At 34.7% G+C, this 22,819-nt stretch overlaps 2 protein-coding genes across 2 annotated transcripts; both read left to right on the top strand.

Annotated features, from left to right (window-relative positions):
- The first annotated feature begins 61 nt into the window (after positions 1-61).
- On the top strand, positions 62-19,706 carry LOC136815323 (uncharacterized). Its single transcript, XM_067071762.1, has 10 exons — positions 62-1,115; positions 1,299-2,457; positions 2,744-2,830; positions 4,565-4,624; positions 4,783-4,863; positions 6,003-6,050; positions 6,215-6,290; positions 6,544-6,653; positions 7,161-7,221; positions 18,838-19,706. The coding sequence occupies exons 1-9, from the start codon at positions 910-912 to the stop codon at positions 7,218-7,220; spliced, it is 1,887 nt and encodes a 628-aa protein (XP_066927863.1). The 5' UTR covers positions 62-909; the 3' UTR covers position 7,221; positions 18,838-19,706.
- Positions 19,155-19,814, top strand: LOC136815357 (uncharacterized). Its single transcript, XM_067071800.1, has one exon. It carries the CDS (start codon positions 19,155-19,157, stop codon positions 19,812-19,814), a length of 660 nt encoding a protein of 219 aa, XP_066927901.1.
- Positions 19,815-22,819: the final 3,005 nt, after the last annotated feature.

The raw sequence follows: 22,819 nt of genomic DNA, 5'->3' as shown, positions 1-22,819 counted from the left end.
ATATTTTGGAGCCGATTCTAAAAGATCTATTTATCTAATATTAACTTCTTTTTATTATTTTAGCCAAATAAGCTAAATAAAATATTTTTAAGATGGATAATTCTACTCAAAATGGAGCAGCTGCTTCAAAGGCAATGATATATATTTGTGGTGAATGTCACTCTGAAAATGAAATCAAAACAAGAGATCCTATACGTTGTCGAGAATGCGGCTACAGAATCATGTACAAGAAGCGAACAAGAAGAATGATCGTCTTTGATGCTCGTTGAGATGCTCTGCTATTGGTTTTTTATTCAAAGATTTTTGTAAATAAAAAAAGGAAGAAAGGCTATCATACAATGGTGCTGACCCAAATGCTTACTAACAACTTCTTACAAAGATAGCACCATTTTGAAAGATGATTTAAAATATTCTATAAAATGGTTTTGTTAATTTCTCTATGAATTCTTGTTTTGCAAGTCTCCAGCAAGGAAAACAACTGCACCAATTACTACATCATTATTCAGTTTATTTTTAATCCCTTTATTTAAAACCAGCCGTGGTGTCCTTCAAAAAACATAAAATTTGTGCTAATCTCAAGGCCATCAATAATGTGTCTACTTATTTTCTTTTAATAAGATGTAGTTCTTTCTTTCCTCCAGTAAAACTTGAAAGAACATTGTCAAAAATTAAAAGGATAATCAAAGGTTTGAGATCTTGGACCCCTTAATTCAAAACTTCCAAAATTTGTTTTGTTGTTTTTCACAGTCCAGCATTAAAAGCCACTGGGAGACCCAATTTATCATACCTTGACTTTAGGAATAGTTACGCTAAAAAATATGGAGGTTTTAATCAAGACCATAACAATTTTTCAATGAATTTTTTTATCTTTTTTGTTTTTAGAAAGAAAAACATAATAGAGATTACATCATGAGGATAAAATTATCATTCTCTAATTCTAAAATCTGTTTCTTCGTCAACAAAAAAGACTGCCATGTTGTGTCTGATCTGGCTTATCATATACAAAGAAGATTCTTTAGCCGGTCTGGCCTTGTATCATTGTTTTTGGATGATTTTTATATTCCACCAACTGAAAATATCAACATCATTCAAGAAAATGATATCTTGATTGTCAAGTTAGTACTGAGCACTTATTCTTTCCAGTGATGCCTTTTTTTGACAACTCTAAAGATTTTTATCATCATAAAAGTGACATTTTGTTGAATAGTACATATGTTTCGTCCTCACAAACTCCTTTGAGTCTTCTACATTTTGAATTTATCAAGATGGACATTTTATGATCCTTTTTTGATTTTTAGGTTTGAACCATTGAAATCAAAATCATCTTCTGAAAGTTCAAGTGAAGAAGAAGATCAAAAGCCCCTCAAAAAACGAAAGAAACCAAACACTGTACAAAGCAAACCGATCAAATCACCAGCAGCCGCAAGTAGTGCTAAAAACACTTTTCAGAGTAACTCTAAAAAGACCATCCCCTTAAGTCAACTTGGTATAACAAATAATGGCCATGTTACAAGTGAAACTGAATCCAGCGATTCAGACTCCAGTACTGATACATCCTCCAGCAGCGAGGAAAGTGAATCATCAAGTGATTCTTCTTCAGATGAGGAAATCATAAAATGCAGCAACAAAAAAACTGTTAAGAAAAACCAAAAGCCTGTCAAAAAAGCAACCAAAAATACTGGAAAACCAAATAAAAAGATTGCTACCGTTACAATTGATAGTTCTTCTTCTTCATCATCAAGCAGTAGTTCAGAATCTTCAAGCTCATCTGATGAAGAACCACCTGCTAAAAAGAAAAACAAACTTTCTACAGCAGATTCTAATAATAACAATACAACTAACAAAGTTGATTTTCATGTGTCTGGTTTATCAGTAAATGCCACATCCACACCTGGAGCAAGTAATTCCCTTTTGAAAAAGCCAAGAAATAACAGTAAAATTAATACTTCTAAAGATAAGTATAAAAATGTATCCCAAGTCTTTACATATACTCCAAATACTACTCAATCTACTGACATCACAGCTACTCAAAATCCAGAAACCAGTAATCAAACTTCTGTCCAGACAACTACCAATATAAACGATTCCATAGCTGACACACCAAATAAACAAATGAAATCTATCCTCAAAGGATCAAACAGTATGTCTGTTCTGGCATCGGATGAACACTACAACACAGAGCCTGATCAAAAACCATCTACAAAACCGCTGAAAGAAGCTCCTTCCATAGAGTCTCATGTTTCAGGGAAAACTTTACGGAACCGACGTAGAAGACAACGCAAGATTCAGAAAGCACGCCAAGAGAAGACGAATGAAAGTACACAGTCAGAAGAAACAGAATCACAAGTCAACAATGGAGAGGGTCATAAGAAAACCTGGCGTCAACAAAAGAGCAACCTTTTGGGTTCAGTTGGATCACTACTGCAGAATATTGGTAGTGCTATTGTCAACAAAAAGGTTAATAGTGATTTCACCATCTGTTTTTTTTAATTCTAAAGGTTTAAAAGTTTATGTCATATTTCCCTATGCTCTTACCAAAAGAAGGTTATATATGTGAATCCCAAAAAGCAATTGGAAGTATCTTACCTCCACTAAATCAATCTAAATCAAACCAAAATAGATTTTTAGTGTCAGTATAAATCCAGTTTTTAATGCACACTCAGCACTGCGTTCCAATACCTTGGTATTCAAAATTTACCTTTCAGTTTAAAATTCCCATTGTTATGATGTTCCCTTATTATAGGAGTCCAATGGTACAGTGATGGATGATGAAAGCCTAATTAATGGACAAAAAGAGGAATCTGGCTTCACCAATGGACATCATGTCGAGGTTTGAGATTGTGCTCAAAATTTCCAAATTTCATGCTTGTTTCCTACCTAGACAAGAGAGGGGTACGGTTAGACAGTATCCAGGATAAGACCTTTGTAAACACAGGATAACGGTATTCATGAGAAAAAATAGGGGATGACTAGATTTAAAATGACTCACAGCGACGATAAATATCAGTTTTTTATCTTGGGATATGGTGTCTTTACTCAAATTCTACAGTATTTCGGTGAAAATCCCAGAGAAACGGTACAAAATTTTGAGGCCTGGAATCTTTGAGTTAGAAAACTTTGAGTTAGCTAAATTATGACGTCATAAAAATGCAAATTATGACATCACTCGACTCTGACTCGATATTTCATTTTCAAAAAAGGATTTTCTAGTTAGAATTAACTCGAATTTTATTTTTCGCAAGAAGTTTTTCGAGTTAGCTAACTCAATTTCTTTTTTACAAAATCTTTTTTCTCTCCATCAAAATTCCAATGGGAATAGAAATATTTTAACTTTTTTCCCGTTTCATATTCAATGGGGATTAGGGTGTAGTGTGATTTCCCGATGGGGATGAGATTTGAGGGTATTTCCCCACAAGGGACAATTTTTAGGCCAATTTCTCCAGGTGGGGGTGGGGGTCCCACTGGGTCTGTGACACAGGGGTATTGGGGGCCATTCAAGAAGCTAGAATAACTCACGTTTCTAAACTGTTTATCATGAGGAAGCAAAAAGTCATTCTCCAATTTTTAAAATGATTGCCTCATCCTTCTTAAACTTTGTGTATCGAAAATGAATTCGAATCAATTTTTCTCCATTGTCCCAGGGACAAAATCAGGGTGTCTTTTGGGTATTTCCCACACTTTTTGTCCCATGAAACAAAAAAAGATACCATGGGACTTTTTTCTTGTGTTGGTGGAATGGAGCATGTTGCGTTGCACCAGCGCGAAAGAAACTTCTCTTGTCTCCAAGCCTTCAGGAAAGAGCTATGATATTAATCTTTGGATATTTTATTATCAAGTTACGAAAATTGGTTGCGGTATCGGTATTTCGAGAAAAAAAATTACGTGCTAGCGGGATTCCAGATTACCATACACCCCCACACTAGAGTATACTCGTGAAAGAACTTTACTTTCTGTTATTGTTAATGTTTTATGCCATGCCAGTAAAATAGACAAGTGGATGCTATGAAAAAAATGGTTATTTGATAATTCTGTTTATTCTATACCTGTAGGCAAAAACTGCCGTTTGATAATTAACGATATCACATGGCTATTATCACATGGCAATTTTTTTATTCAAATTTTTTTGAAGATGTCATGGATTTTTGCATGTTTTTACTCTTGCTAGAAAAGAAACTTTTAAAATAGTTCTATTGTCAATTTCACTTTACATTTTTAATGACTCAAAGTAATTAAAAAGTTGATAAAGAGAAGAATTTCGAACATTCGATTTTGTGAGCACTTTTTACTTTGTAAAAAATGTTTCAAGTTTTCTTTTTGTTTTTGCCTTAGGTATAGAATAAAACGTTTATTCAATAGGTTTTACGTTGGTTATTGGATTTATTAACCCTCGGTGATGATATTCATCACCTCGGGTTAATAAATCTCAATAACCAACTTTTACCTATTGAATATCTGCTTATTGTTTCTCTCCAAAAGAGGACTAGATCTAGTAGTATAGAATTGCTGCAATTTCTTAATTTGATAATCCAAAAATGTAATTAATTATTATTCCATCATTATCCAGAATGGGCAAATGGATGTTGATGTTGATGAGGAGATTAAAATAGTGAAAATTCCAAAAAAAGTAAGTTATAGTAGTTTTGTACGTTTCAATCGTATTTGCTGGGTATAACTTCACACTGCTGAAAGTTTGTTTGAAGATTTTAACAACACCAAAATTATCTGATTCTCTGACTAGTTCTGACTATGGCTTCTGATATCAAATTTTTTTTTTCTATCTAGATTGAGCCTGTTAAAAGAGATTATAATGAATTTGAACTTATCAAGGAGTGTCCACCCGTCTTATCCGTTATCGCGTTCAAAGTAAGTCCTTATGAAGATACTGCTAATGATGGACCAAACCAGGCTTCCATGACAAGTCTCAAACACAGTTCAAATAATATTAAGTTTTTGGACCTACCACGGAGGTCCGTTCGTTCGTCTGTTACCAGCTTTTCTTAGGATTGGTTCATTAGTTTTTTCTGATTTTTTGCACAGTGATGCAAAATGGTGATTCCCAAAAAGCGACGAAGCTCGATTTTCGAAAAAAAAATATTTTGGGCAAATTTGGGCCAAAAAGTGCCTAAAAAATGCGTTTTTTTGGACTTTGTGTGGAATTCTTTCATTATTTTTTTCTGATTTTTTGCATTAAGATAGAGGTTCTCTAAAAAGTTGCTCAAGCAGATTTTTGTAAATTGTTTTTTGCCGTAAAAATCAGATTTTCTTAATTAGGGAAATTCGCTTTTGCCATATTTAAGGGAAAATGAGTATTTCTCGAGATTGGCTTGGTATTTTTTTCTTATTTTTTTGCATAGTGATGTAAAATGGTAATATTTAATTTCTGATGGAGCCCGAGTTTCGAAAAAATAATTTTTTGGGAAAATTTGGGTTGAATTTGGATACTCACGGTAATCTATTCAAGCTGCTCACTACACTTTTTTACTCTCTTGCTATTTGTCCTATTTTTATCTGATTCTCAACATCAGGTAGGTCCATTCAGCATGTTGCTTGTTGTCACTGACTTTTTCTTAACAATGTGGCTGTGTGAAACTTGCACTGTGAAATATCAGGCTATTGTTTTGTTTCTAATATTATAACAATACATATTAACATTGTTGCCACGACTGAAAATGCCTGGAAATGAAAAAATTCATAGTCTGGAAAGTCTTTTTGAGGATTTTTGTTGTAGAAATGTTTAGTTGGAAAGAGTGAAAAGTTTTCAAAAGCACGAGATTTATGATTGCCTAGCAGTGCCAAGTAAGGCTGAAAATCTGGTTTATTGTTTATTTTGAGGAACAAGTTTTAGTAGATTAAAAAAAGAAGAGTATCTTATTTATGAACTCTGGAAATATTGATGTTTTTTTATGCAATGTCTGCGAAAACTCACCATTTTGAGCGAATAAGTCTTGAAAAGGGCAACATTTTGAGATAGTAAGCTTGTGACAACATTTTTGTTTTTTTAGTTGTTTGAGATGTCTGAGAATTATCAACCATATGTCACAGAATACAAGGTATACAAACAAATATTATTTTTTAATGATGTTTTTTGTAACCATTGATGAAAGTAACTATCAATAACAACCTTTGTTGGACACATTCTATTTGTCATACCTCTGTCGAGATTTCTATTATTAATTGATCTACATTTTAAAAATTTCATCGATACATTTTTCAGGAAGCAAGAATAGTATCATTCGACCATGAAAGCAAAACGGTAGAATTGAAAAGCATGCCTGGTCATATTATAGAAGGTATTGTAATCTACAAATCGAGCAATTCAGAAATTCTCTTAACAGCCTCTCGGTACAATACATTGGTTTAGCAATCCTTTAGAATTTTTTACGGATTTAGACCCAATTATGGCTTAGATTTGCTTGGAATTTTTAAATATTGCATCTATGGTCCTTCTTTACTCTTAGATGAGCAATGTTTAATAAATCACATGAAATTAGAAATAAATGAATAGCTACCAATCACTTATATCAAACTATGCTTTTCTATTAGGTAAAAGACGTGGAAAATTCGAAATGTCTTTGGATGATACTTCGAATAAAGAGGAAGAGGAAAGAGAAAAAGATGCAGAAGAAGAAGAAAATGACAAAGAATATGAACAGGTAAGGGTTGACAAATAAAAGATCTTCTTGTTTCTTTTTGTTTAATAAATGTTTTACTTACATTTTATATAGAAAGAGAAGTTTTCATGTTGTGACTTTTGACTTGACTTTTTCTACGTTTTTTTTTATTTCGTCTTCGATGAATGATTGTGGAATATCTTTTAGAAGACATAATTAAGATATTTTTGTCTGTTAAGGGGCCGTCCACATAGTACGTACGCACTAAAATGTCGAAAATCGAGTACCCCTCCCCCCTGTACGCAAGCGTACGCAAATGGCTATACCCTATACCCCCCTCTGGGAAGTACGTACTTTTTCATTCAACCCCCCCCCCCCTCGGTTGAAGAAAATTTCGAATTCAAATCGTTTGGTTCGACCATTATTTCATACATGAAACTCAATGTTTATCAAGAAACTTTTTCTTTTCCTTGATGCGTATAACAAACGGAAGCTAGTAGATTGCTATGAAATCATCTAATTGATTTGTTTGATTTGTCCTTTATTTAGATCGTGGCTAAAAAATGGGACGAGTTAATGGAACAGAGGCTGATAGAGTCCACTTCTTGAGGTAAGCTTCATCGCATAAATCTATATTTCAAGACAAAATCTATAAACTCTGTTCAGTCTGTGCTAGTCCGTTCAATTTATGCAAATTTTAACACTCGTTGTGTTGAGCACTTTGATGACAACACCAGTCTTGATACCTACTTGCCTGAGCTGCTCTAATGAGTGAGGAAAGACGAAACGCATATCCGCAAGTAGATTCAAAAGCTAGGAATAACAAATTCAGGAGGTTCTTCCGCTACTATTTCGATTATCTTTCGATGAAGTTCGTGCTGGGTTGGTGATTGCGATTATTGGAAATTTACAGTGTTACCACATTAAAAGTGACACTGTCTTTTCTGTCTCTTTCGATGAAGTTTGCGCTGGTTTGGTGATTGTGGTTATTGGAGATTCACAAACAGTGTTAACCCATTAAAAGTGACACTGTCATCTCTGTCTCTTTCGATGAAGTTTGCGTTGGGTTGGTGATTGCGATTATTGGAGATTTACAAACAGTGTGTTAACCCATTAAAAGTGGCACTGTCATCTCTGTCTCTTTCGATGAAGTTTGCACTGGATTGGTGATAGTGATTATTGGAGATTCACGAACAATGTGTTAACCCATTAAAAGTGGAACTGTCATATCCATCTTTCGATGAAGTTTGCACTGGATTGGTGATAGTGATTATTGGAGATTCACAAACAATGTGTTAACCCATTAAAAGTGGTGCTGTCATCTCCATCTTTCGATGAAGTTTGCACTGGATTGGTGATTGTGATTATTGGAGATTCACGGACAATGTGTTAACCCATTAAAAGTGGTACTGTCATCTCCATCTTTCGATGAAGTTTGCACTGGATTGGTGATTGTGATTATTGGAGATTCACGAACAATGTGTTAACCCCATTAAAAGTGGTACTGTCATCTCCATCTTTCGATGAAGTTTGCACTGGATTGGTGATTGTGATTATTGGAGATTCACGAACAATGTGTTAACCCATTAAAAGTGGTACTGTCATATCCATCTTTCGATGAAGTTTGCACTGGATTGGTGATTGTGATTATTGGAGATTCACGAACAATGTGTTAACCCATTAAAAGTGGTGCTGTCATCTCCATCTTTCGATGAAGTTTGCACTGGATTGGTGATAGTGATTATTGGAGATTCACAAACAGTGTGTTAACCCATTAAAAGTGGCACTGTCATCTCTGTCTCTTTCGATGAAGTTTGCACTGGATTGGTGATTGTGATTATTGGAGATTCACAAACAATGTGTTAACCCATTAAAAGTGGTACTGTCATCTCCATCTTTCGATGAAGTTTGCACTGGATTGGTGATAGTGATTATTGGAGATTCACGAACAATGTGTTAACCCATTAAAAGTGGAACTGTCATATCCATCTTTCGATGAAGTTTGCACTGGATTGGTGATTGTGATTATTGGAGATTCACGAACAATGTGTTAACCCATTAAAAGTGGTGCTGTCATCTCCATCTTTCGATGAACTTGGCGTTGGGTTGGTGATTGTGATTATTGGAGATTCGCAAACAGCGTGTTAACCCATTAAAAGTGACACTGCCATCTCCATCTTTCGATGAAGTTTGCACTGGGTTGGTGATTGTGATTATTGTAGGTTTACAAACAGTGTGTTAACCCATTAAAAGTGGAACTGTCATCTCCATCTTTCGATGAAGTTTGCGTTGGGTTGGTGATTGCGATTATTGGAGATTTACAAACAGTGTGTTAACCCATTAAAAGTGGCACTGTCATCTCTGTCTCTTTCGATGAAGTTTGCACTGGATTGGTGATAGTGATTATTGGAGATTCACGAACAATGTGTTAACCCATTAAAAGTGGTACTGTCATCTCCATCTTTCGATGAAGTTTGCACTGGGTTGGTGATTGTGATTATTGTAGGTTTACAAACAGTGTGTTAACCCATTAAAAGTGGAACTGTCATATCCATCTTTCGATGAAGTTTGCACTGGATTGGTGATAGTGATTATTGGAGATTCACGAACAATGTGTTAACCCATTAAAAGTGGTGCTGTCATCTCCATCTTTCGATGAACTTGGCGTTGGGTTGGTGATTGTGATTATTGGAGATTCGCAAACAGCGTGTTAACCCATTAAAAGTGACACTGTCATCTCCATCTTTCGATGAAGTTTGCACTGGGTTGGTGATTGTGATTATTGTAGGTTTACAAACAGTGTGTTAACCCATTAAAAGTGGAACTGTCATATCCATCTTTCGATGAAGTTTGCACTGGGTTGGTGATTGTGATTATTGGAGATTCACAAACAATGTGTTAACCCATTAAAAGTGGCACTGTGATTTCTGTGTGTTTCGATGAAGTTTGCACTGGGTTGGTGATTTATTTGAGTTTTTTGAAACACTGTTGACAATAAGTTATTTGGTTTTGTCGTGCATCCTTTTTTCACACGGTAGAAATTAATACTGGCATTATCCCTAGGCAATAGAGTTCTGCTCGTGAGTTTGAAGTCGTATTCAAAGCTAAATATTTTGCACTTAACATCTGCTCAAATGTCGTAATGTCTTTCATTTGAATCAAGTTATAAAAAGTAGTAAATTGCTCGTATGTATGTATGTTTATTTATTTTTTATTTGCTTGCTTGCGAAATTAAGTTGCATCTATAATTTCAAAATATTTCAAAATAATTTTCTTTCTTTATTTGACTTGGATTTTTAAGGAAGTACTAGAACTCGTATAAACCAATCAATCAGTTATCCTTTAATATGATGGTTTAAAGGATTCTGAAATATTGAATGTAGGGTATAGTTATTTTAAACCCGTGATTATCTTTTCGATTCCTTAAATTGAGGAGGAGTTTTGGATCTATATTTTAAGGCTAGGGAGGCTGAGTTGAAGCCGTTATGTATTCTTGACATTGGTGTCATGAATTGGCAAAAGTCTTCGAGATTTTTTCTGAATCAATCTTCTGCAAATCGTCATAAATTTTGAACATTTTCTCAGTCACCTTGAAATAAACGAATTTATCGAAGCTGTCAAAAAGATTTTTATTAAATAAAGCTGTCAACTTGTAACATGACAATCTGTCATCAAATCCACAACCAGATTTTGCTAATTTCCTGGCACTTGAAGAAAAGAGAAAAAAGCTTTTCCAGATAATTTTCTCAACGTTACAACTTCGTTTGATTAAGCTTCTTACGACGACGACGAGAAACATTTTGATTGTGCAAACATTAGTTAGAAAGATTTTGATATTTCAAACAAAGATCAGTTTACAAGATCACAGAACACAGAACTCTCAGTATTTGAAGAAGTCTACTTATAGATAAAGCAAGTTGCTTTCTCACGGCTACAAGGAAACATTTGGTTTGCAGTTTTATGATTGTATGATTTGATACATAGATCTTTTTGCTTTATTGGTTATATTTTGGTTTGCGTGGAGCAGCGTGGTGATGAGTAAACTTTACGTTTCATCATTCTAATGAAGTTTGATTTTGGAACAAAAAGTTTCTAACAGCCCTGGTTGGGTAGAAGAGACTAGGATTGACTGCACAAAAAGACACGATTTCCTGTCCATCTTCTGCAAGTGTCTTGTAACTTCAATTATTTCATTCGTCGCGTCACATTAGTTTCGTACTGACTGCAAAGATTAGATATCTATGTACCAATAATAAACTTCGATGCATATCTAAGCGGTTAAGTTGGTCAATCTTGGTTGAAATTTACGAAATATGGCCGGTTTTGAAAGATCATTTACTTATTGAGATAAGTCAATGAAAGTACATATGCACAGTCGAATTAGTTTTGATAATAAACCGTAATTAACAACTTTATTGCCCAGTGTAATCGACCTAATTAAAAGTATCCCTCCCGCCCTTCTTTGAGTTTCGTTCAATAACGCTTATTACTACCAATTAGATCAAATTACAATCTGAAAGATGGTATTCTGATTTGTTTTTTTTTGGAATTACACTTCTGTTGTTCATTATATTATGGATAGTGATTGTTCTTTCTTAAATATTTTTGATTTTCTTTTCTCTGTTACTTCCCTTTTTTCCAGCGCTCGTTTAATCGAACGCTTACAGGGTTTATGGAAAAATTTTTTGATCGGTAGAGAGACACGACTTGCAGAGGCTCGACTCAAGACCGGTAGACTTCAGGGTACTAGACCAAATACAGATATCTTATATAAAACACTAGAAAGAGCTTTTCCTACCCTAGCTGAAGCACTAATTCGACATCTTGAATGATATGACTTCACAATTTAGCTTGCTAGATCGAAATGCTAGATTGAAATTTCGAATTAATTGCAGTGTCTAAAAGTTTCAACAGTGAAAACCATGATTTCTACTGTGCCCTACTTTCAGCAAAGATGGCGGGTTATTTTTCTTCGCATGTCTTTGCCTGAGAAATACAGAGTAGCTCTATCTAGGCCATGTAGTGTTTTATATGAGATATCTGTTGGACCAACGTCCTTCAGATTCGATAAATCATATACCTCCGAATTTTAAGATCACTTAGTTTTTCAACTCTTTTCAATTCAAAACTAAGCATGGTCAATAAGTTTTCAATCATAAAATCAGCACAAAAATAAATGGATTTCTTGTTGTTCTTATTTATCAAGTGTGTCTGTAAGAAATTTGACAATACTTCTGACAGCTTTTGAAGCACTTTTGACAGGTGGCTTTTAATCTATTGACAACATCTTTCTAATCGCTCTCATTTCTTCTTATCAAAAGTCATTTCCTGATATGTTATCCAATTTAAACCGAAATAATATCCCCAATTGTGAAAATGAGATCAGTTTATCATTCAAGATGCTTTTAGCGGATATGGTAATATGGGTTTTCTCTCACTTGTGTACCTAGATTTTTGGTTCATATATCAGAAATTTCAAAGCTCATTGCCGTTTGTTGACTTTTTCGTTTCGGTTTTTAATGTTTCAAGTCAAATGTGCATCTTATTCTTCAATATTTTTTGTTTGATGGAATTGATAGATATCAAAATAATGTGAAAAGAGATTTGAAAGGGTTTTATTATCTGTTTTTCACCTAACAGAATCTTTGGGAAACCATGGGCTTTGAAAGGATTCAAACTAGGAAGAAAAAATCACTGACTTTTCTCGAGTCGAGGGTTGGAATTTTTTTCAAACTCCACCCCTTTTTGATTCTTGTTTTATAAATAAGTGCATTCAAAGGACCATGACAATGTCCATCTAACATTCATCTTGCATCCATGAATGTTGTAATTGAAAAATAGAAATCAATGTTCGTGCGTGTGGTGTTAGTAACGGATATATAGCACCGAGACCATAGGGACCATGTTTTTAAGCTTCCTTCATTCCTAGATCTTAGTTCGTGAATATGAATGTGTATAATGTGATAGTACTAGTCTGGAGATGGTTTGTTTTGAGCTTTTGTCTTTGAAAATTTCTACTCAAAGTCATGAAATTTTCGTTTACAAATCCTTACTTTTACAGAAGTTCTTTAACGTTGGAATTCTTCAAATTATTAAAGATTTTTGTGGGCTCTTTTACACTGAAGCAAGCTGGTTTTTGTCGGTTTTTTAATCCCCCCAGTAAGACCCCTTTTCAAATTTTAACGTAGATGGAAGAATTAAGGAGAAATCTCTTTGTAGAAGGAACGATGGAGAAAAAGAAGATGAAACAGTTAAAGAGAAAAAAAGGTTGAATCATTTATGATTCATCGTAAAAATCTTACCTCGTTTTTTTCTTAAGAATATATTTATATTTCAAATATATTTCAAACTGAAAATTTCTAACTACTTCAGTACAGTCCAAAATTAACACACTGTTGACTGATTCACTTGGAAGTTTCAAATCTTCAACAACATAATTTGTAAATACTCCAATTTCTGTAGCAACTGCAGGTATATTATATACCAGTTTTTGAGTCGAGAGTCAGTTTTTTTGGTCTTAGATAATTCTAACAAAAAACACTTCTTTTTCTCTTACCCTTTTGTGTTTCCGATCTCTCTCCAAGAAAAATTATATAAGATTGAAAGAATGAAAAAGTGAAGAAGCGAAAATAATAATAGTTATGGAAATTGTTTCCAAATGAATTTTTTTTTTTTTTTAGGGGTACAGATATGTAGAGATATTGGGTTGATAGTCAAACTTTTATTTTACTCAGTCAACTTTAAGTAAGTTTTGATTGATCGATCAAAAGCATCTTTCTAGAAAATACATGTTTTTCGGTGGATTTTTTCAGTTTTGTATTTTTGTGAGTTCTATGTGTTCCGAAATGATATAATTCATTATTTTTTACAAATCATTTTTTTCATGGGCTACGATTAACGTAAAAAATGGAAAGGGTACAAATCGAATCATTGTTCATGATTTGACGTTGTAGCAATATTTTTAAAAATTCGCCAAAAGACTCGCCAAATTCGTCAAAATCAGTTCCCTTACTGTATTTGAAAAATTCTAAAATTCAACTTTTAGGTAGCTAAGAAATTGTTTGAACGAAGGGCTATTGAGCAGAATAGAAAAAGGAAAACAATTGAAGCAAACAAGACTAGCGATCGAAAAGATTCAGGAAAAAGTAATTGCTTATCAAAAAAGACTAGATTTAGCTTGAAACTTGAAATCTACTTCAGAGTAAAAAAGAAAAATGATTAGCTTTTCACTTTTACTACCCACCATTCTCATTTCCCCTGTAAATGATATTTTTTGTCTATTATTGTTATGTTGTTTTTGAAGTGTTACATCCTACTGCAAGGTGGATCGTAGAATTAGCTTTTTTCACTCCCCCTCTTCTTTCTGATGGTACTTTTCTTATGAAGTAACTTTTGAGGGGATGGGAATTTGAAATTATTCAAACTGGTTTTACAGTTGTCTGTACACAGACCCAGTATATACAGCTAAATTCAAAACTCCTTGCCGTAGAGGGTCTGCTGTGATTTTCTTTTCTCAATTGAGATTTTTCAAACCGAGCGCTGCGATGAAGTTTTGGCGAGAGAGGGGAGACGATATGAGTTGTGCTACTATTTATAAATCATACTTCATCGCAGAGGTCACCGTACGGGAATTTTTTTATCAGACAGACAATGCGCACAGAGTGTACTACGAAGCGATAAACGTCGCTTTACAGTCGATTCTATCCGTCTCGAGTTTTTTCGATCTCTCGTTGGAATAAAATCATCTCCCTTGATTGTCACTATCTGTAACGAATTTATGCATTCCAATAATAGATGTCCTTGTAAAATGTTCATTACATTGTATCCAAGCGACTGGACAAATATTCTTAACTCGAGCATCATTTTAATATATCTTTCTTTCGATTTCAAGATTTGTGTCGACCAATAGGCTGCTGGCATCTTTTAAGGAATTGTCTTTCTTCTACTACCTTTGCCTGTGTGTTTGAATATAAAAGATCTGATTTTTGGACCTACCTCCGGGTCCCCCGGTGGAGGTCCTATAAATTACACGTTTTTTTTTTTTTAAGAAACTAGTTTTACCAAGCAGCCTCAATGTTTCTTAAGAAATCGGCCTTTTGAGCCTTAAATGTTTCTTACATGTTTCTAAACTTTTTGACATAATTAGCCTTGATTGAAAGGTTCTTATAAAAAACCGAATTAAAAAATGTTATTTTCCCATTCTCAGCCTCAGCATGTTTCTTAGATGTTTCTTAGTTTTTAGGCATTCTGAGCCTCATGTTTCTTAAAAGTGTGTTTCTTAAAAAAAAAAAGACGTGTAACCCATGTCCGTTCGTCCGTCCGTTCGTTCGTCCTTCCGTCTGTTACCAGCTTTTCTCAGGATTGGCTCATTAGTTTTTTCTGATTTTTTGCACAATGATGCAAGATGGCAATGCCCAGAACGTGACGGAGCCCGATTTTTGAGAAAAAATTTATTTGGGCAAATTTGGGCCAAAAACTACCTAAAAATAGGGTTTTTTGGACTTTGTGCAAAATCCTGTCATTACTTTTTCCTGATTTTTTGTACAAAGATGGAGGGCAAGGTTCTCTAAAGAATGGCTGAAGTGGTTTTTCCCGGAAAATTCTTATTCGCCTTAAAAAACGTATTTTCGTATTTTGGGGGAAATTCCCTTTAACCAAATAAGAAAATATAGCTTTTAACAATGTTGACTCATTATTTTTTTCTGATTTTTTGCACAATGATGCAAAATGGCAATGCCTAAAATGTGTCGGAGCCCGATTTTCGAAAAAAAATATATCTGGGCAAATTTGGGCCAAAAACTGCCTAAAAATAGGGTTTTTTGGACTTTGTGCAAAATCCTGTCATTACTTTTTTTCTGATTTTTTGTACAAAGATGGAGGGCAAGATTCTCTAAAGAATGGCTGAAGTTTTTTTTCCCGGAAAATTCTTTTTTTTTTCGCCTTAAAAAACGGATTTTCGTATTTTGGGGAAATTCCCTTTAACCAAATAAGAAAATATAGCTTTTCTCAAAGTTGACTCATTATTTTTTTCTGATTTTTTGCCACAATGATGCAAAATGGTAATGCCTAAAATGTGAAGGAGCCAGATTTTCGAAAAAAAATATATTTGGGCAAATTTGGGCCAAAAACTGCCTAAAATAGGGTTTTTTGGACTTTGTGCAAAATCCTGTTATTACTTTTTCTGATTTTTTGTACAAAGATGGAGGGCAAGATTCTCTAAAGAATGACTGAAGTGGTTTTTCCTGGGAAATTCTTATTCGCCTTAAAAGACGGATTTTCGTATTTTGGGGAAATTCCCTTTAACCAAATAAGAAAATATAGCTTTTCTCAATGTTGACTCATAATTATTTTCTGATTTTTTGCACAATGATGCAAAATGGCAATGCCCAAAATGTGACGAAAGCCAGAATTTTAAGAAAATTATTTTGGGCAAATTTGGGCTAAAAACAGCTTAAAAGGTTTTTTGGGCCTGAATGGTTCAAGTGATTTTCGTATTTGGGGAAATTCCTTTTTACCATTTTACATTATTCAACACACAAGCTTTATTTTTCCATTCTGAATTTTTGTATAATTATTGTCACTTTTTTCTTATTTTCATCTGATGTTAATCACTAAAGTCTGTCCAGATATAATTGGCAGTGGAAACAAGAATGCCTGTAACTTTTGATAGTCAAATATAATTATGGAAATTTTTTTTGCTTGTTTTAGAGAATCAAAAGCGCTATATTTGAATGTATTTTTGGTTGAAAAATTTGCGATTTTTAGTGGTTAAATTTGCGATTGCAAAAATTGATCTTTTTTTCTACTTATGCTATAACGTTCATTTTTACATCAGTGGTAGTTCAACCTTAGGTTAAGAAGTTTCTTAAATTTCAAGGCAAACAAAAAAGTCCTTCGGAAGATATGGGACCCGAAATACCCCTTGGTAGCACTTTTCTGTGAAATATCAAATCTCCAACTTATTACTAAAAACGGGGGTTATCTTTTTTGAACAGTGCAATTAAAAGTTGGAAAATGTTAAGTGTTGGTTCATTGGTATTATTGGTATCATTGATTATTTCGAAACAAAGTGAAATCACAGTATAATTGCTTTTATTGAAAAGATAAAGCATGAACTTATATTGCCTTTGTTATTTTTAAGTCATTAAAGAACTTTGCTAATTCCCAAAAAGCCAAAACACTAAACACAGTTTGGCTATGAGGTCATTAAAAAGATCGTAAAATGTGTTATGATCGAAAAACTGTTTTATCAATCATATCACTACCCCCGTTTTTAGTAATAAGTTGGAGATTTGATATTTCACAGAAAAGTGCTACCAAGGGGTATTTCGGGTCCCATATCTTCCGAAGGACTTTTTTGTTTGCCCTTGAAATTTAAGAAACTTCTTAACCTAAGGTTGAACTACCACTGATGTAAAAATGAATGTTATAGCATAAGTAGAAAAAAAGCTCAATTTTTGCAATCACAAATTTAACCACTAAAACTCGCAAATTTTTCAACCAAAAATACATTCAAATATAGCGCTTTTGATTCTCTAAAACAAGCAAAAAAAATTTCCATAATTATATTTGACTATCAAAAGTTACAGGCATTCTTGTTTCCACTGCCAATTATATCTGGACAGACTTTAGGTAGGTCCATTCAGCATGTTGCTTGTTTTTGTTTAATCACGTTATAATGCCATTGTACTTGAGCTTGGCCTTGTTTTTCATGGTGTGCTTACAGATATCTTATATAAAACACTAGGTAGAATTACTCAGTCCCTATTTGAATCAAAATAATCCGCTAGCTTTGATAAGTAGACCATAGTTCGGTGCCGGCAATTTGATCGATCAAGCCTATCTTTCGCCGTGTCGCTTCGCATCATTCAGATTTTTTCCTTGGTTGAACAAATTGCCGGTACCGAACTGTGACCTACTTTCAGCAAAGATGGTGCATTATTTTGCTTCACGTGTCGTTGCTTGGGAAATACAGAGTAGCTCTATCTAGTGTTTTATATAAGATATCCATGGGTGAGGTTAGTGACTGATTTCGTTTACTTTGTAGGTAGGATCCCTCTTATGACAACATTTGATAAATTTGACATCACTACATTGAATAAAGGGGGAAGGCACTTGTCAATGGAACCTGTTCTAATTTTAGTCATGAAAGTAATAAAAGTTATATATTATTCAAAAGGTAGTCTATTGCTTGGGGTTTATTTTAGAGAGAAAGAAAGGTATTCAGTCAGCTCTTGGAAACGTCCTATGACAACTTAGATTTTATTTCAATTTACAGCTTTAGATTTTCTATAAAAAGAGCTTTACCAGTAATAGAACCATTCAGACCAACACGGTCGCTCTTTTTTTCTGAGTGGTTTTGAACTTTGAATCTTTGGTTTAATTCTAAGGTTACTTACTGTCTTACTCATTATTTGGTAGATTTGAGAGGGATAGGATTAACAAGGTTTTCTTGTCGTTTACTAGAGATTCAAAAAAGACGTTATGGGAACTAAGATTCTTTCTTAACAATAATGATTAGTTGTAGCAAGCAGGTGAATCTTCAGATGATAACCTTCTCATAGGACAAACTTTGAGTTTTTTTATGTAGAAGCCGTTTTTTCAATTCGCTTGCAGTTTTCTCGACTCGACCATAGGCTTTAATTATGATGAAGTTATAGGACAAACTTCGAGTTTTTTATGTAGAAGCCGTTTTTCAATTCGCTTGCAGTTTTCTCGAACTCGACATAGGCTTCGACATTATGATTGAAAGTTATAGGACAAACTTCGAGTTTTTTATGTAGAAGCCGTTTTTCAATTCGCTTGCAGTTTTCTCGAACTCGACATAGGCTTCGACATTATGATTGAAAGTTATAGGACAAACTTCGAGTTTTTTATGTAGAGGCGTTTTTCAATTCGCTTGCAGTTTTCTCGAACTGAAGGCTTCGACATTATGATTGAAAGTTATAGGACAAACTTCGAGTTTTTTATGTAGAAGCCATTTTTTCAATTCGCTTAGTGTAGTTTTCTCAAACTCGACATAGGCTTCGACATTATGATTGAAAGTTATAGGACAAACTTCGAGTTTTTTATGTAGAAGCCATTTTTTCAATTCGCTTAGTGCAGTTTTCTCAAACTCGACATAGGCTTCGACATTATGATTGAAAGTTATTTCAAAAAGATAAGTATATATGACTACTCAAAATTTAATATTTTAATCAAAATTTTTTTTCTTGATATTTTTCAGAGCTCCTCGAGGTGCGATCAAAAACGAAAAACGAAACACTTAAATTACGACGGTCATCATACTAAAGACTATTGAGTTCAGTTATGTTGAGAGGAGAATAAACTCAGGCGTCCTCAAATTGAATCGAATAAAAGCCATTCGGACTCCCTGGCTTTTAGCGTTGTTGTATTGTTTGTTTTTACAAAAAGAATCGCTGGACAAGATATCAGCTAGAGAGACCTTACCTTACGGACGAAACGGACCACACAATATCAGGAGAGGAAAGGAAATTATCAGTCGTACATTTTAAAACAGATATATTTACTAATTGCAAGATTATGGGAAATTCGATTATGCACTCGATTAACAACAACTTCAACAACCTTTTCACCAAGAAACTTCAAATCGTGATGCTCGGTTTAGACAACAGTGGTAAAACAACGCTACTGTATCGAATGAAACTCAAAGAAAATATACACGAAACAACACCCACGACCGCATTTAACGTAGAAACGATACGACCTTTTAAAAATCTGAAATTTGTTGTTTGGGACACTGCTGGGCATGATGACGTACGACCGTTATGGCGTGCGTACATACGTAAATCGGACGCTATGATATTCGTTATTGATAGTTCCGATCTGGAAAGATTCGACGAAGCGCGCGTCGAACTAGACCAGATATTAACCAGTAAAGACTCATATGGGATACCGCTATTGATTTTAGCTAATAAACAAGATCTAGACAATTCTATATCTACGCTTGAGTTAGCGAAAAAACTTGACTTGGACAGTTTGAAGGCTACAGTTAATTGGCATATGCATCCAACCTCGGGACGTTACGGCGATGGGTTACAGGAAGCTTTATTACAGCTTTCCGATATGATTACTAAGAAACGTAAAAAAAGTGGACAGTGGAATAAGCGGACGGCCAGTGGTGAAACGAACGATAGCGAAAAACCACGGTTTGAAAGAATAGAAGCTTCGAAATTTGTCTGAACTGAATATTTAACTCTTGTTTTTATCATTTTAAGCGCAGAAAGGATTTACATTTTAGAAAAGTCGTCTGATGTTTCGGAATTTTAAAGAATTTTTTATCCGTGTATAGACTAGATATTTTTCCCATCCCCACTGAATTTTCTGACTTGAAAACAAAAGAATTGAAATCCCCAGCCATAAAAAATGAGGAAATATCAATCCCCATCGAGTTTCAGTCCGTTATTTTTACCCCCACTGGCTGAAAAACTCCTACTAGGTCTGTTAGAAAAGGGGGTGTTTGTGATATCTTGTCCATACACGGTTCGTACCATATAAGCTCTCATTTGCTTTATGAATTTTTATGAACCCACAAAGTCTTTGAAATTTATTCCGATTCATCAGGTTTCGAGTTGTTTACCATTTTTACGATTTATCATTAATATACTGAATTGGTAGATTTTCGAGTCTTGTTTTACATTTAGGGTATTCAATTGAAGACGTTCTGCTTGTGATATTTTGTCGTAATCTAATCATTTGAGTTGATTTTTGTGTTTTATAAACAATTTTTTGATAAGTTTTGCACTAGTCTTTGGTTTTTTAAGGTATTTGAGATTTTGTTGTAATATATTATAAATATTTTGAAAAAAGATTTTTAGTGTTTTATTATTTTTTTTGAATACTAAACAATTTCAGAATATCCTGAAAAGCTACTTAAATCGGATTAACTTTCATGAGATTTTCTTTCGCTAAATTTGAAACCCTGGGTGGTGTACCAGAGACCAAGTTTTCAGAGAAAATATATATTTGTGCTGTGATACTCACGGTAGAAATTTGATGGGTTTTTTTTCACGAATCAACGTTTTGAAAAAGTTCGCGTGGATTCGATAGCGCTCTGCGTCTCGCACGTTATATTTTTTTAGCTGAAATTTGTACGATTCTTAATCCCATGTTTAATTTCAAAAAACAACGAACCCACTGACCCCCAACAAGACATACCCACGAACCCACGAGCAATTTTAACTCACGAACACCCACGGACCCGAGATCCCACGACACGCACCTAACCAACGTTATTTAGCACACTCGTCCTGTATCTTTAATTCGGATAAACCATTTCATTCTATTTTGGTTAACTTATGTCCTCTGACCACCGTAGTGCAGTGGCAGATACCTTATCGGGGAAAACTTCGCCGGGGAAAATTTTCGTAACTTGCTGGTAGTTGGTAAACGCATTAAGGCCGGGGAAAATATTCGTCACTTGGCCAAAATTTTCGTCATTTTTCCCCGACGAAATTTTCCCCGATAAGGTGGACGATCCTATCGTCTACAAAAGATCACTAAAAAATGGGAATAGTTTAGGAGGCGGGATGAATTTGAAAATGTGGTTAGCCCGGGGCGGAGTACTGTAAGTAAGCATTGACGGAGGTGTTTACAGTGTTTGTTTGTTCCAAACTCTGCCGCCACACTCTTTTTCCCGTAAGCCAGCCCTGACACCCTTACGCATGTATATTTTCCTGTGTTTGATGACCCTCTAACGGACGATAGCATCGTCTATAAGTGGTAGAGCATCCGGCTACGGTTTACAAGGTTATGGGTTAAAGCCCAAGCGCAGCCGGGTCATTCATAATACCAAAGACTTCCAAAATCCAAAACAAAATAAATATGGTACTTTTCAGCAAATTAACCAAAAGAAGGATCAAGGGTTAAGTGGAGCAATCAAGAGGGAAAGATGTTGCCCTCCCTATTACCGGGTAGTTAGTTATCGAAAGAGGAGCCTTCGGGTCATTGGTCGTCTCCGAAAAACACCTCTTTTTATTGGGCGCACGCCCACAACTGCCGCCCCTGCTTAAGGCGGAGTATATGCGGACCATGCGGACAGTTATCGGTTGTTAAAATCGGGTTTGTTTTGCTCTGACTACTGACTTTTAAAATCGGATTCATTATGGCGGCAAGAAAAATCCAAAAATTCCAAAATTTAACTGGGTGATGGGTGATTTTGGTCGTAGAAAGTCAACTTAGTAGGCTGGTAGGTACGGGTAGGTAAATGTTTTTCTTTTTCACAAAGCATAAATAATAGTTTTCAAATCTATAATTTTTTTGGTGATGTTTTCTTTTAGAAAAGGGGGCATTGAAAGGAAAATATTAGCCTGGCAGTTAGGGAAACGATACAGGATCCTGCCATTCTATAAGCCAGCAAAAACTAAATGATACTTTTTCTTACCATTTTCCATCGAAAACAACCAAAAACATTGCTACTTCCCAAAGCCGGATACCAAAACAAATTATCTTCCAAGATTATGGCGCCCTTTTGGATCTATTATTGTTAAGGCCATCTATAAAATGGTGGAAAGAGTTGCGGAAAGACAAAGGCGCCCGCTGCTTCGAGGGTGATAACGCCAAAACGCCCAATATGATCTTCCAACAGAAGGCGAGTTAGTTGCCGCGCGAGTTACGTCATGCACTCCACCGCAGTCAGTCTGAGAAATCCTTTTAATTGCACGCTTAAAATTCCGAGATTTAAACGCGTAATTGCACGGCTATCAAATTGTAAGGTTTTTAAAAGTGTTTTTACCTATCAATTTCATGTTCTAAATAATCTAAATCAGTATTATAATCATTGCTTACATTGAGATACATCATTTACAAGTTATTAGAAAAGAAATGAAAACACTTTTCGTTTGTGCGAGTTCAAAATAGACGATTTTCCTCGAGTTTTCTCGGAAAAAAATCTGGAATGCTTGGTCAATTTTACGCAAAATTTTACGAAGATTCCAATTCAAAAATCAGTTTTTGTCCGTTTGACCATGGTTCCATCCGTTTTTAAAAAAGTAAGCCCCACTATATTACTCAAGCTTCTTCAAGCAGGGCGGAAAATTAAGCGTGCAATTACACATGGGTGGACTCGGGCGCACTATGATAAGCGCGCATTTACAAGTTTACGCCTGCGGAAGTTAAGCGTGCAATTAGAAGGATTTCTCAGACTGGCAGTGCACAACGAAGCGTGTTACAATGAGTATCACTAATTA

The sequence above is a fragment of the Clytia hemisphaerica genome, unplaced genomic scaffold, assembly GCF_902728285.1.
Source record: "Clytia hemisphaerica strain Z4C2 unplaced genomic scaffold, Clytia hemisphaerica genome assembly, whole genome shotgun sequence".
Taxonomy (NCBI): Eukaryota; Metazoa; Cnidaria; class Hydrozoa; order Leptothecata; family Clytiidae; genus Clytia; species Clytia hemisphaerica.
This window is presented reverse-complemented; position numbering and strand designations above follow the sequence as displayed.

What these genes read in the sequence shown, in the direction of transcription:
- LOC136815357 (XM_067071800.1), top strand. Translation starts at nt 19,155, where the DNA reads ATGGGAAATTCGATTATGCACTCGATTAACAACAACTTCAACAACCTT.
- LOC136815323 (XM_067071762.1), top strand. Translation starts at nt 910, where the DNA reads ATGAGGATAAAATTATCATTCTCTAATTCTAAAATCTGTTTCTTCGTC. An exon ending in AATGATATCTTGATTGTCAA is followed by an intron (nt 1,116 to 1,298) that starts GTTAGTACTGAG and finishes TTTGATTTTTAG; the next exon opens with GTTTGAACCATTGAAATCAA. An exon ending in GTGCTATTGTCAACAAAAAG is followed by an intron (nt 2,458 to 2,743) that starts GTTAATAGTGAT and finishes CCCTTATTATAG; the next exon opens with GAGTCCAATGGTACAGTGAT.